Source organism: Salvelinus sp. IW2-2015, linkage group LG35 (genome assembly GCF_002910315.2).
Source record: "Salvelinus sp. IW2-2015 linkage group LG35, ASM291031v2, whole genome shotgun sequence".
In the NCBI taxonomy this organism is placed as follows: domain Eukaryota; kingdom Metazoa; phylum Chordata; class Actinopteri; order Salmoniformes; family Salmonidae; genus Salvelinus; species Salvelinus sp. IW2-2015.
Genome location: NC_036874.1, coordinates 20,355,691 through 20,369,119, shown reverse-complemented (window position 1 = coordinate 20,369,119; position 13,429 = coordinate 20,355,691). Strand labels below are relative to the sequence as shown.

The following is a 13,429-nucleotide window of genomic DNA, read 5'->3' as shown; positions in this document are numbered from 1 at the left end:
TCCATGGTTTCCTATCTCGAGTGGCATGGTAATGAACGATCGTTATCTCAATGCATTCTTAGTCTAAATTGCTATACATTTCGTTGTGTGTAGACCCTCCTCAATAAACCTGTCAACCCAACTAAACAATTATGGGCAAGGTTGACCACCCCCCCCCCTTCTCCCGGCACTTATCCTTCTAGCGTGTCTTCAGTGGTTCTTCTTCAGATAGCGTTACAGTTCATCTTCCAAACGGCACATATGTAACTCTTGCCTGTCACATTTGATGGCCCTTGATAATGTCCCGATTTCAATATCCAAATAAATCAGTTTTTCCCACTCACCTGAGCCGCCACCACCCTTCTGTTTGGTCCATTTCTCCCACCAGTACACCAGCAGCATGAGAGAGGTTTGAATGTTATCTCTCTCCATGCTCACTCCACATGCGGACTCATGGTGTACTCCTGCCGCCCGTACCCAGGTTGATAGGAGTGTTAAAAGTCAATGTCGCATTGAACGCCTTTGTCGCTCTTTCTTCAGCCGTTGGGGAGGGTTTTGAGGTTCACACACTGTTCGCGGTCAACTTATTCCTTCCATGTATTAAGACACCATCTGACATCACATTTGCCATAACTTGAGAGAACAAAGCAAAACAGTTTAAGACACTTCGGAATCTGGAAATCCAGAACATCCATTCACCGTATGATAAATTATTACATTCCTAATTTTCTTAATACCATTATCTCTAAGACACATGTCAAAGAGCATAACAACATACTGTTACTGTCAAGTTGACCTCTTTCTTGTGCAATTCCCCACTTGAAAAGGACAGTCCCTCCACATGAAGATTTTAACTGGATTTCACTCAATAAACAGCCATGGAATCAGTTGTTTGTCTTTTATTTACCATTCTTTGGTTGGCAGTAAACAGGTGAAAAACCTCAAAAAAGAGATGACAAATACAAGTTACTATGAGTTGACAGCCCAATCAAATACACAAAATGATCCACATTCACCCCAGATAAACACATTTCTGCCACCATAAAACACAAGGTTTCCACTTAAGCAAATGTTTCCCAAAAATAGAAACCCACCATTTTTTATCAAATGAGCAGAATCAGTATATTTTCTCTAAATTTGCATTTTAGCCAAATACATTCAAAATATTTTTAGTAGTAAAAAATTACATTTATTTTCTAATCAGTAGTTTTAAGCAGACAAATCTTACATTTTTTAGCCAAAGATTTTTTAGACTATACATTTGTTACTGAATTAAGAACTTGGTTTACTAAGATTTCTACAAAGTTTAAATTACTTTTAACCATTTCAAACAAGTTCTTTGTCAACAATGAATTTGGCTCTTCTTACTTTTCCTTTATACCCCACAAACAACATTTGAAGTTATAAATACCACTGCAAAAGTCCTATCAAAGTTAAGAGTTAAGAGTGTGTTTTCCAGAGTATCATTAGCAGTGCACTGCTTAAGTCAGTCTAGCCAAGCATGGCTAATATGGCGCTTACCGGCTGTCTTTCACAGTTTTGTGGAGGGCTTGGACTTGCACAGTCACCTTGATCACAAAGATGAAGTTTCCTTGGTCTTGTGGTGTTATAAATGCTCCTTTCACTGCGGTCTAAAGACAACAGCAGAGCCAGGTGCTGGCACGCCCWGATTGCCTGGAAGATTTGTTCCACCTGGTTCACCACTGATTGAAGGAGGAGGAGTTTCACCACTGAGGAGCTCCCAGGCAGTTTGTCAGCACAGTTACTGTTGAAACCATTTTCAAAATTAGATCATACTCCCTTATTTTACTGGCGACCTTTTGGAACAGTTACCAGATCAGGGAGTTAGCACTCTAACCCATGGGAGGGAATACCAACATTACAGCAGACCCAATCTGGTGAAATTTGTTTCAAAACAAAGACAAAAATGAAATCAGCAATACACATATCACAATCCATTTGAAGTAACTGTCAAAAAACATATATTTTTCACTGAACAAAATATATTTGTATATTTACCCAAGGACCAGGGCCCCAGGGAACTGGTAATTTCTCCTTTGAACACATGATTCACATCGTGATTCAAAAACAAACATCACTGCATGTTAAATCAACTTAGAATTACAACTCTTGATAACTCCATAAGAAAATAATGGCATCCCATAAGGTAATGGTAAAATAGACTAGAGACTGGTGTCTCTCATTCATATTATAATTAAATCCCACCTGTCTCGATAATTTCTAGTGAGATTGATCAGTTCTCACCAGAAAGTCAGAACACAGGTCATTCAACACCATTAAGTATTCCCTTTTCTTTCCCTGTCCTTCAGAAACCATTTCAAAACATTTCAACATTTCCATCATTCTACGTACTAAGTTTAAACCCAGTTTGAAAAAACTCCACACAATAAATCCCACAGGATGAACACCAATAACAAAAACTCATACCTGGTGAGTTGTGTGTGCATGCTGGTGTGGGTGTGGTAAACCATAGGTCAAAGACACACACATGACCAGGCCTTACATATCTGGGAACTCCGTTTATGGCCTAATCCAGATACCTTTATACTTATAAAACTGCAGAATTTCACTAACTGTTCTCCCCAGACCATATCCTCAGGAAACATTCCAAAGTGAGATAATGAAACCCCCTCTTCTGAAAAAGAAAGTGTACATTTCGTTAGCATTCACTATGCCACTGCACCACAATGCCCTTCATGTTCATGTCCCCCCAAAAATGTTGAAGTTCATTTTAGGTTTGGTAACCCCAATCCTAATTTCTCGTGACTGTTCCTTCCTTTAGTCCATTCTATAAATCTATTTCAGAATAAGACGACATAAAATGTAAATCTATTTCATAATGAGACGACATAAAACGTCTCATGAGATTAAAAACACTCCCAAGGTTTTCTGAGTTTGTAAGGAGTGTTTGACCAGATCATTTTAATTTGTTACCTCTTTAGAATCCATTCCCCTGGTATTTCGCCTAGATTCTTCAACCCAAAATACTTTTTCCTGTGGCAAAGTTAACCAATTTCTCATCACAAGGAATCCGCAATATTTGATCCCTGGCATCTATTTAAAAAGTTCTGTAAGACGTGGTCTCCCTTCACATAAAAACCATAATCTCTTTGAACCACTATTGATCTAACAGAGGCCATGCTCTGCTATTTTCCTGTCCCGCTGCTTTCAAGGGGATTTGTTGCGGCTCCTTTGAAAAAAATGCAAACGCTTGCATGGCAGCGTTTCCTCCGAATGCAGCAGGCTCCATTCCCACTCTACACTCATTCTTCCAATGACCAACGGCCCCACATCTAAAACAGGGATCTACCTCCCTACACTTTGATGTTTTTTCGCTAGGTTTCTTTGTCTTACCGTGGCCATTGAAACCATAGTTAGTAACTTTCACTGTGGCCATATTAACCCTTCGCACGTATGTGAAGTGCGCAGAGTTATATTCCACTCTCAACGCGTCTTGCTCTATTAGATTGGATTTTCCGTTAGCCAGGAAATGCTGACCAATTTTATCCAGTTTGCTAAATTTCTCCCATATTCGAACCGAATTGCTAGAATGCTCGTGCGCTTCTTTCAGCTCCTCCATGGCTTTATATAATCCTCTAGCCCTGCTTTACAGGGAGAATCGGGGTAAATCGATTCTCTCTAAGAGATTTACCCTCCACAGGAACTATCGTGCTCGGGACTTACCCTTTACATACAAGACTTTACCCTCCACAGGATTTATCCTGCTCAGGACTTACCCTCTTTAAAGCTATGAATCTTACCCTCCACAGGATCTATCCTGCTAGGGACTTACCTTCTTTAAAGCTACGACCGGTCGTAATACAATTGGACCACTAAATAAGCTCAGGCTTTCTAGGTCCGTGTCCTATAATTGGTTCAGCCTACGACTTTCATCTCCCCAAGATGTCAGAATTAGTGATAACAGGTGTAGGAACTGTGCCTACCTTGTTTCTGGTGCCGGCTCCTGTTTCACTGATTCGGAATCTCTAGTTCAACTGTAAATCGTGGCGAACCCTGCTTGCAGCGCCAACTGTTAGGTTCTAAATGAACCTATTAAAACATCACGGACGCTTAATAAAGCTCAAACCAAGTTTATTCACCCATTGGGTTGATACAGCTGCATAAGACAAAAGACATATTCACACAAGCACTGATATTTAACCTTTTCTCCTATGCTGAGTCTCCTCCTGCACATCTGAACAGCCAATGCATCTCTGTTGCTAGACAGAACCTTAGTGATATCTGTTCTTCCTCACTTCATCCCGACCTGACCTCTGCCCCAAAGTGCTCACTCCTCCCCAACTCACGGCTGTCATGTCGACTCGTACCAGAGGATCCCTGATGGCTAACAATAATATATCCGTACAGAATGTAAACGTTTCATATTCTCAGAACCCAACACTATTTCATAGAAAACCGTAAGGTTTACCGAGCCAATGAGTAACACTGGGAATGAAATATCCAGGGTACATTTTAAACACTTCCTGCATCAGAATTATGGGTTTTGAGTTTTGCAACCCTTGTTGCAGTGGAGCAGATTTGAGCATAGCAGGTTACTTTAAATGGAGCAGGGTTTTGGCAGAGGATAGATTTCTGATGCAGAACTGTAGGTGGATCCACAATTATCTGAGTAATGTACAGTATAAGAGAACATTATGGGACATGTTGTGACCTTGTTGCCCTCTCGTCTATTATTGTTGTGGTGACACGAGGAAACACGAGGACTATGCTGGGGCCTGTCTGGAGAGCCTGGCCGAAGGCGTACTCTACAGTAGATGTATTACAACAAGTATGACTGGAATTGGGCTGATTGCATCACACTGCCGAAGGGGAGATTCGATTATTTGAAAGTCATCTCATTAAAAACCCCAGTAAAGACATTTCCCAGTGTTACTCATCGTCTCAGCAATAGGCCTATGTCCTACAGGTCAGCAAGGGGCCATGATAACTAAGAATGGGTGGTGCAGGAGACTACCACAATGACACATTTGGTCATAGGAAATGTGCCAAGAGATCCTTATAACAACACAAACTGGCCTGCTTTTGAAGGGCAAATCAATTTTATTTATTCAAGTCCTTGGCCATTTATCTACCTTGGGCCTCCGTTTGAACTCAGAGCAGTGTTTGCATTGGCTTAAGAGACTGGGAGAAGGTGAAACTACTGTACAGAAACAGAAAAATAATATTCTATTTCTCGATTATTTGCTCCACGTGGCATACATCAGCATGTGAGAGTATTTTTCAAAACAGTTATAGTTAATAGTTTGTTTCCTAGTAAAGTGAATGGAGAATCCTAATGTATAGGTCTGTGGAGAGCTACAATTACCCATATTTACGTAACAATGCAATATTATATCATGTTGCTCCTCACTACAGACGTGTTACATCATCAATAAGCTAAATTTCAATGGTATCCTTCCAACGTTTCACATTCTGGTGAGACGCTCCCTTCAGTGGGTTGGTGTCCCAGAACACTCTGTTCAAAATGTGGTTCTACACCACTGCCAAATTAATAATCATATACTGTACGTTACATAGTTCAGAAATGGCCCATTCAATCTCACCTATGAGTTTTCATTAATAAGTCCACTCTTCACACAACTCTAAAGTGACATTTTGTTTTTCCGACACCAACCTCATCAATTAACAGTACATATAGTATGATGTGGAGTGATAATAATTTATATGATTCAGCAAATTCAAAGTGCTCAGTCATTGCTTATTAGGTGTTTCCCTTTCTGTCCCAAGTATACACCAGGAAAAAACGGTTTAAATCCAGGCAACTTGAATATGCCTACTGTCTCTTATCCCACGGGCTAGATGTGTTCTGTACCACACCATAAAACAATAACAACACAGGAGAATTGGCCACATGTGACTTTGGTGCAATTCCTTGTCCCTTCACATTCCCTTTATAATATGTTTGTTTGCAGGTTTAGAAACCAGTCCATTCCGGCTGCACTCCTTGACCTATCAGACAATTTGCAACGGACCTATTACACTGTGTTGTATGTAAACATAGAGTTCATCATCTAGTCAAAGCAGTCAAATAAGGAGAGTCAGGCAAGTATTTTGTATAATTCAACCATTCATTTGTTTATTACTACACACTGCTTCACACAGTCACTCAATACAGAAGTGGTCTAAATCAAAATCTCAAGAATTGAATAAATAGTCAATGATATACCATATCGTGTGTTTCAATGTTATGTATTTTTTACTCCCACCCATACACACATATACACTGAGTGTACAACACATTAAGGACACCTGCTCTTTCCATGACATAAACTGACCAGGTGAATCCAGGTGAAAGCTATTATCCCTTATTGATGTCACTTGTTAAATCCACTTCAATCATTCTAGACGAAGGGGAGGAGACAGGTTAAAGAATCATTATTAAGACTTGACACATTTGAGACATGGATTATATATGTGTGCCAGTTAGAGGGTGAATGGGCAAGACTTAAGTGCCTTTGAATGGGGTATGGTAGTAGGTGCCAAGCTCACCGGTTTGTATCAAGAACTGTAACACTGCTGGGATTTCACGCTCAACAGTTTCCCATGTGTGTCAAGAATGGTCCACCACCAAAGGACATCCAGTCAACTTTACAGCTCAATATTAGGAAGGTATTCTTAATGTTTTGTACACTAAGTGTATAACCCTAAACATTGCACCTTTAAATGACCTCAGTCATTTCCCCTGATGAATAACCTGCATAGCAATCATAATATGTTGTTATTATACAATCAAATAATGGAGAGATTAAATATGTTAGGCAAAAGAAAGAGAAAAACACAGTGGTTATCGCATACATCATTTTGATGATCGTATCAGTAGCCTGTCAGTCATATTCTCCCTGTCACATTCTTTCCATCATGACAGCAATGGTCTGCCACTGTTTTGAACACAGACAGCCAGCATACACACATCAAGTGTTCTCTCCTTTACGGCTACCTGGCCAGAGTCTGCCAGTAGCATGGACCACCCTTGTCCCTCCTGCCCCTAACATAAATATTTTGCTGCACAAATAGCCTGTATGCATCATGCTTGATGCATCCCTCAAGATAGATCTAGCATTCTCTGTCTTCAGGCCTCTGTCACATTTTGTTTTCCAACCTCAATTTATGTGTGCAAACCGACAAACAGACAGGCAGTCCCACCGGTCTGTGGCCTTCCTGCATGTGACACATCTCTCTACCAGCAGCCCTTTGTTCTGCTCCTCTCCATGTTGGAGGAGTGTCATTTGTTCTGGTGCTCACTCTTCTCTCCTCACTCTGTCTGCCATGCCATGTCGTTTAGCGCTCATCAAGCCCAGGGGCCCTGGCTGCTTCCTTCCTGGGTGGGAAGGCCCATCCCCTGGTTCTCTCAGAGGCTCTGACCATAGATCTATGGAGGAAAGAGACACTGGTCAGCAACATAATCACAAAGGTCATCTTGTGGTACAATATGAAATAATTCTGTGTACAGCCTACGCTTAATTTGATAACCAGAATAGCAAACAGCTGTTCCAGGACTTATTTATACTCACCTAAGGAAAGTCAACAGGTTGGCACGGGAGCTCTTAATGGCACTCTGGGGTGAAGAGTTATCTGAGCTGCACACAAGAAGAGAGAGAGATGGGGCAGACATTTTAAACATGACATCATAAAACGGTGATCAGTGAAAGAGTTCTCCAAAAGCTATGGAATAAACCATATAATGACACAGCAATTTGCCTCAGTGTTGCGAACCGTGAATTTTGGTGGACTTTTACTGTTGTGATAAGATACAGTGCCTTCAGAAAGTTTTCACACACTTTGACTTTTTCCACATTTTGTTGTGTTACAGCCTGAATTTACAACCCCTCTTTTACGCTACTGCTACTCTCTGTTTATCATATATGCATAGTCACTTTAACCATACCCCTCGCTACTGTTATAGCCTCGCTACTGTTATAGCCTTGCTACTGTTATTTTTCACTGTCTTTTTTACTGTTGTTTTTATTTCTTTACTTATCTATTGTTCACCTAATACCTATTTTTTACTTAAAAATTGCACTGTTGGTTAGAGGCTGTAAGTAAGCATTTCACTGTAAGGTCTACTTCACCTGTTCTATTCTGCGCACGTGACAAATAAATCCTTTTTTTTTTTGCCAATTTGGCAATCTAAAGACAACTTTATTGTACTTTATTGTACACTAAAAGTTTTACTGACATCATTGCAAGGTCATAGACCAAACAATAATGCCTTTACAATATAATTTCTAAGGGCTCTATTCAATCTGGATAGCTGAAGTGTTACAGACTGCGCACTAGAAATGTCAAGGTCATTTGTGATTGAGCCGAACATACTGTATGCAGCGTTTACCGTGAATGCAGTCTCCGCTATTGCCTTTCAATTTCAATCCCGCTGTAACGTAACGGATTGAATAGAGCCCTATCTGTCCCTAAGTGAAAAACAGCCCCTATGTCTCTCCCAATGAGGAACAATGAGTGCAATGAGTCTCTGGGTGTCTCTAGGTGCCTGTATTTGTTTCTCTATCATCCTTAGGAACCATTAATCCTTAACTCAGCCTTTCAATGCTTGAGACTCCTACACACTTCACTCCCCTGTCCCTTCAGCCAATCAAAACATGCGGTGGGGATGCTAGAGCAGCCTGGGATTACACTGCCCCCTCGGGCACTCCGTAACATTGTGGTGCAGATTCATTCCACCGTGAGAGGGAACGCCTGTGTGATACACACAATAACACTCCGTCAAGCTAATAATAGCATCCCAGAGAAGTGAGCTATGTCCTCAGACCACCACGCCTTGTGCACCTTGAAGAGCTCCAACGGGGAGTCCCTATTGTTCTGTGTACTCAAATGGCTGACTAATAAAAGTAATACATTCCACAGTGACTGAGTATCTGTCTGTCTGCGGTGGTGGTGTGTGTGTGATGGCGTCTTGGCCCTTGTTTTGACCCCAACTCACCTGTCCAGACAGAAGCTGATGCAGGTGTGGTCGTCAGAGTCTGCACACACACAGCGACCGGCGGCCCTACGGCGACGTGACAGAGGGCTGCCCAAGCCGTAAACAGTGGTCTTACTGCAGAAGGGGAAAGAAAGAAAGGGAATATCAGTTTTATCAGTGACCCTCAAGATATAACCACAATGTTTATAGACTTTGTTCCTTGGCATTAATAAAATGAAAATGCAGTGATGCCAGACAGGGATGATTGCCAGAATAATGTCATATTGATACTAGCTAAAATAAAAAAACGGTGCAAATATTAATGTTGATCGATAATGTTGATATCATCACACAGGGACGTAATTGACCCACATAAGTGAATTGCTCAAGTATATGTCTGCAAAGCTGAGTAGGTATTTGTTTGACGTACTTGATGGTGTGTAGTGTAAGTAAGTGTATGTGCATCTGTTTCGCTCTAAGAATGTATATACTTCTGTGAGGTGTGTGTGCCCACCTTGGTGTGTTGACCCAGATGATGTCGAGATGGCAAAAGTAGTGGCATTCAGAGTCCAGCTGGTTGTTGCAGGCACAGCGTTTGGTCCGCACTCTGTGAGGTGGAGCCAGATCACTGGACTTAGGCCTCTCTGACAGTGGATGTCCAGAACCTACATGACAGACATGGATATAGCTTAGAAACCAATCCTGGTGCATCAAGACCATACAATCCACCATCCGTTACAGTTACTAGTTACCTGTCCAAAATTGTAATCAGTAACGTAACTTTTGGATTACCCAAACTCAGTAACGTAATCTGATTACGTTCCGTTACTTTTAGATTACTTTCCCCTTAAGAGACATTAGAAGAAGACAAAAATGCATGTTACCAATTGAACGACATCTATTGCAGGATAAATCAATGTTAAAGTTTATAAGGATGTTAAATTTTACTTTATGGGTTGATTATGTAGAATTCTTCTAACCCATCGCTTTCAACTACATATAATAATATGATTAAATTATAATTTTACATTAAAAACCAAAGTCTATCAGAATTCCAGTCATTCCAATAAATGTTATACCCCTTGATCATCAAGAATAGGACTTGGAAATATGGAAGTATTGATTGGCCAAATTGTTTTACCTGAGCATAACCCCAAAACTAAGGACGTATTAGCCAGCCTTACTCTGTTGTTCATGATTTTGTTGTCATGGAGTACTGATTGTGCTCATTGATTCGAGTTGAAAAATAAATGCTGCGCTCATTAAATGGCATGTTTTGAGCAATTCTGAAAAGTACTATTTACCTGTGAAAAATGAATGCCATATGCTGCATTTGCTATAGGCCTATTGTTGACCTTTTTTGTTGTTGACACTTTGATATCTTGATAATATGCAGTTGGTTAAAGGGCAAATCCACAGATGAAACAATAACCAAACAATCGCCCGGCCTCTGTTTTGGTACCTCCAAGCGTTTATTCAAGTTGGATAATCGTTGGATGCCGACAGCAATCGCATTATTGGAAAGCTTAAACTGTAGCCTACAAAAGCCTATTCGTTCTCTTTTCCCGCGATCCATCAAACACATTTGGTGTGTCATCATAGTGGTCTCTGACTTGTGGTCAGACTCACTCAGGTGGAACAAATTTACATTTGCGCCTTTTTTCAATGCTGATTTGAATGCCATTGAGAAAACAGAAGAGTCAAATATTTTTTCCCCCAAACATCCTTTCTGAATTTAAAAGTAATCCTCAAAGTAGTCATCTAGTTTTTCAAAAGTGTCTGTAATCTGATTATTATTTTTTTTTTATGCTTGTAATGTAATGGATTACAGTTTTTWAAAAAATTAATCCCTTACTCCCCAACCCTGCCAACAGTATAAAGGGACACTAAACAAGTGTATTATTACCGGTACTCAGCTATTTTCCTTGATCTATCACACCAGTCTAATCAATAATTTCCGTGGAAAACTAGTAATCATCTATAATCGCTGTTATCTGTCTGTTCAAACATTCAAATAGTGAAGGACCAGACATTTAGAGGAAACTTCACCTCTTTATTGACACAGTGGAGTCATAACATCTCATTTGTCCCTATACAGAGATGACCAGAGTATGGAGAAACACATCCTCTGGTATTTTCTGACTGTACAATGACAAGTCTACAACCAGCAAGCAAACATTGTCATGCTCTCACAAGTTCAAGTTTAAGGTGCTTTTGACAACCAAGGTCACTCAAATACAAGATAATCCATTTGCTGTGTGAGATGAAGAGGTTCTCCTAGATAATCCACCTTTGAGAATGTGTACCCCTGAGCTAGTCAGCAAGGTTGAAGTGAGATTCAACACTGGTCTTAATGTGTTAACGATAAATCTCCATTGATGAGGTGACAGTTGGAACGGGGCTTGCTGAAACGTGTCTCTTTGTTGCTTTGTATATCTTGTCACTGAATTTAATGAGTGTGCTTATGAGTAAGTCTTTACATTGCTCTAGACAATGAAAAACATGTAGTCGATGCTGCACCATGTCACCATTTTATAGGGATATTAATTCGTTTAAATGGAAAGTCAGCTAGTGTTTTGTTGATGCAAGACAGTAGCATAGAACCTCAATACAATGTCATATTTTTTTGTATAGTGCGTCATTCCAAAATAATATTTTTATGATATTTTGTATTTAGTTATGCATTCAGAAAATTATCAGTGGAAGACACTTGACCATTATTTTTCAACGCTTCAATGACATGATTAAGTCTATGTTGGCTTGTGGAGGAAATAACAAAATCCTAAATCTTATTATAATAATAGCGCTGTAGTACTTACCTTCCTGCATGGACACACACACGGTGATGAGAAGGAGCAGGCTGGCGTGTGCTGACATGGTTGCTGTTGGTCTGTTTGTAGAGCTCACGGTGAAGTGTAATATCCTTAAATGCGCTTTGGCAAATTATCCCAGCTGTCTTCTGCTTTGCTGCTTGCCTGTTTGTCTGCAGGTGTCTGAGCGGTGGCCCTCAACTTATAGTTCTCTTTCCCCATGATGTCACACTGGAAGCCCTGCCCCTTGCTGCTACAATGTTACACAACTCCTCCAGAGGGTTTGAGCCTCTGCTGAAAATTCCAGGAATCTATGTTCACTCCACCCCAACACAACTCCCCAACCTGCAGGTCACTGGACAGACAACAGTTCACTTATCACCTGTAGCATGTTGCATTCACTTTCCACATGCAATTTGGTTGTGTGACATATACTTTTTCTGTCATATTTTGAGTGATGTTTGAAATATGGCGAGAGCCTTGAGGGGGAGGGTAGGAGGGAAGGAGGGAGAGGGAGGGAGGGAGTGGAAGACCATGAGGAAAAGGAGAGAGATGGTTCCTGATTGCCTGCTTTGCATGTAGTCTGCAAGGGAAGGCCAGGGTGCCGTGGAAACAATGTTCAGGGGGAATGTTATCCAATAAAGGGGAGTTGGCAGATGGTGATGGCATGTGGTGGTGGAGCAGATGTGCAGATGTGCATTGGGTGACAATTGACTCATTTCGGGATTGATTGACAGATCAAATGAATTCCCCATGGGGTGTTGAATATTATTTAAGTGTAATTCCACCCTCCATACGCTACTTATTTTCTCAAGCTTTATTTATAGTCTAGACAGTGCAGATGATTGCAGTTGTAACTGGAAGTGTTACCACTAGGCCATGCGTGCGCCACAGAATAAGATTTTCATTCACACGCAGTTTTGGGTCTACAGTGCCATCGGAAAGTATTCAGACCCCTTTACTTTTTCCACATTTTGTTACATTACAGTCTTATTGTAAAATGTATTAAATTGTTTTTTTCCCCCTCATCAAGCTTTCACACAATACCCCATAATGACAAAGTAAAAACAGTTTTTAGAAATGTTTGATAATATATATATACATATCAAATCAAAGTTTATTTGTCACGTGCGCCGAATACAACAGGTGTAGACCTTACAGTAGATATATATTTACATAAGTATTCAGACCCTTTACTCAGTACTTTGTCGAAGCACCTTTGGCAGCAATTACAGCATTGAGTCTTATTGGGTATGACGCTACAAGCTTGGCACAACTGTATTTGGGGAGTTTCTCTCATTCTTCTCTGCAGATCCTCTCAAGCTCTGTCAGGTTGAATGGGGAGCGTTGCTGCACAGGTATTTTCAGGTCTATCCAGAGATGTTGGATTGGGTTCAAGTCCTGGCTCTGGCTGGGCCACTCAAGGACATTCAGAGACTTGTCCCGAAGCCACTCCTGTGTTGTTTTGGCTGTGTGCTTAGGGTCATTGTCCTGTTGGAAGGTCAACTCTTGTCCCAGTCTGAGGTCCTGAGAGCACTGGAGCAGGTTTTCATCAAGGATCTCTCTGTACTTTGCTCCATTCAATTTTCCCTCAAACCTGCCTAGTCTCCTAGTCCCTGCTGTTGAAAAACATCCCCACAGCATGATGCTGCCACCACCGTGCTCCACCGTAGGGATGGTGCCA

The 13,429-nt window shown here is 40.8% G+C and overlaps 1 protein-coding gene across 1 annotated transcript; it reads right to left on the bottom strand.

The window, feature by feature from the left end:
- Nucleotides 1-6,093: 6,093 nt before the first annotated feature.
- On the bottom strand, nt 6,094-11,907 carry LOC111959099 (endothelin-2). Its single transcript, XM_023980541.2, has 5 exons — nt 11,755-11,907; nt 9,450-9,600; nt 8,957-9,070; nt 7,533-7,598; nt 6,094-7,390 (listed from the first exon to the last, which is right to left on the bottom strand). The coding sequence occupies exons 1-5, from the start codon at nt 11,810-11,812 to the stop codon at nt 7,300-7,302; spliced, it is 480 nt and encodes a 159-aa protein (XP_023836309.1). The 5' UTR covers nt 11,813-11,907; the 3' UTR covers nt 6,094-7,299.
- Nucleotides 11,908-13,429: the final 1,522 nt, after the last annotated feature.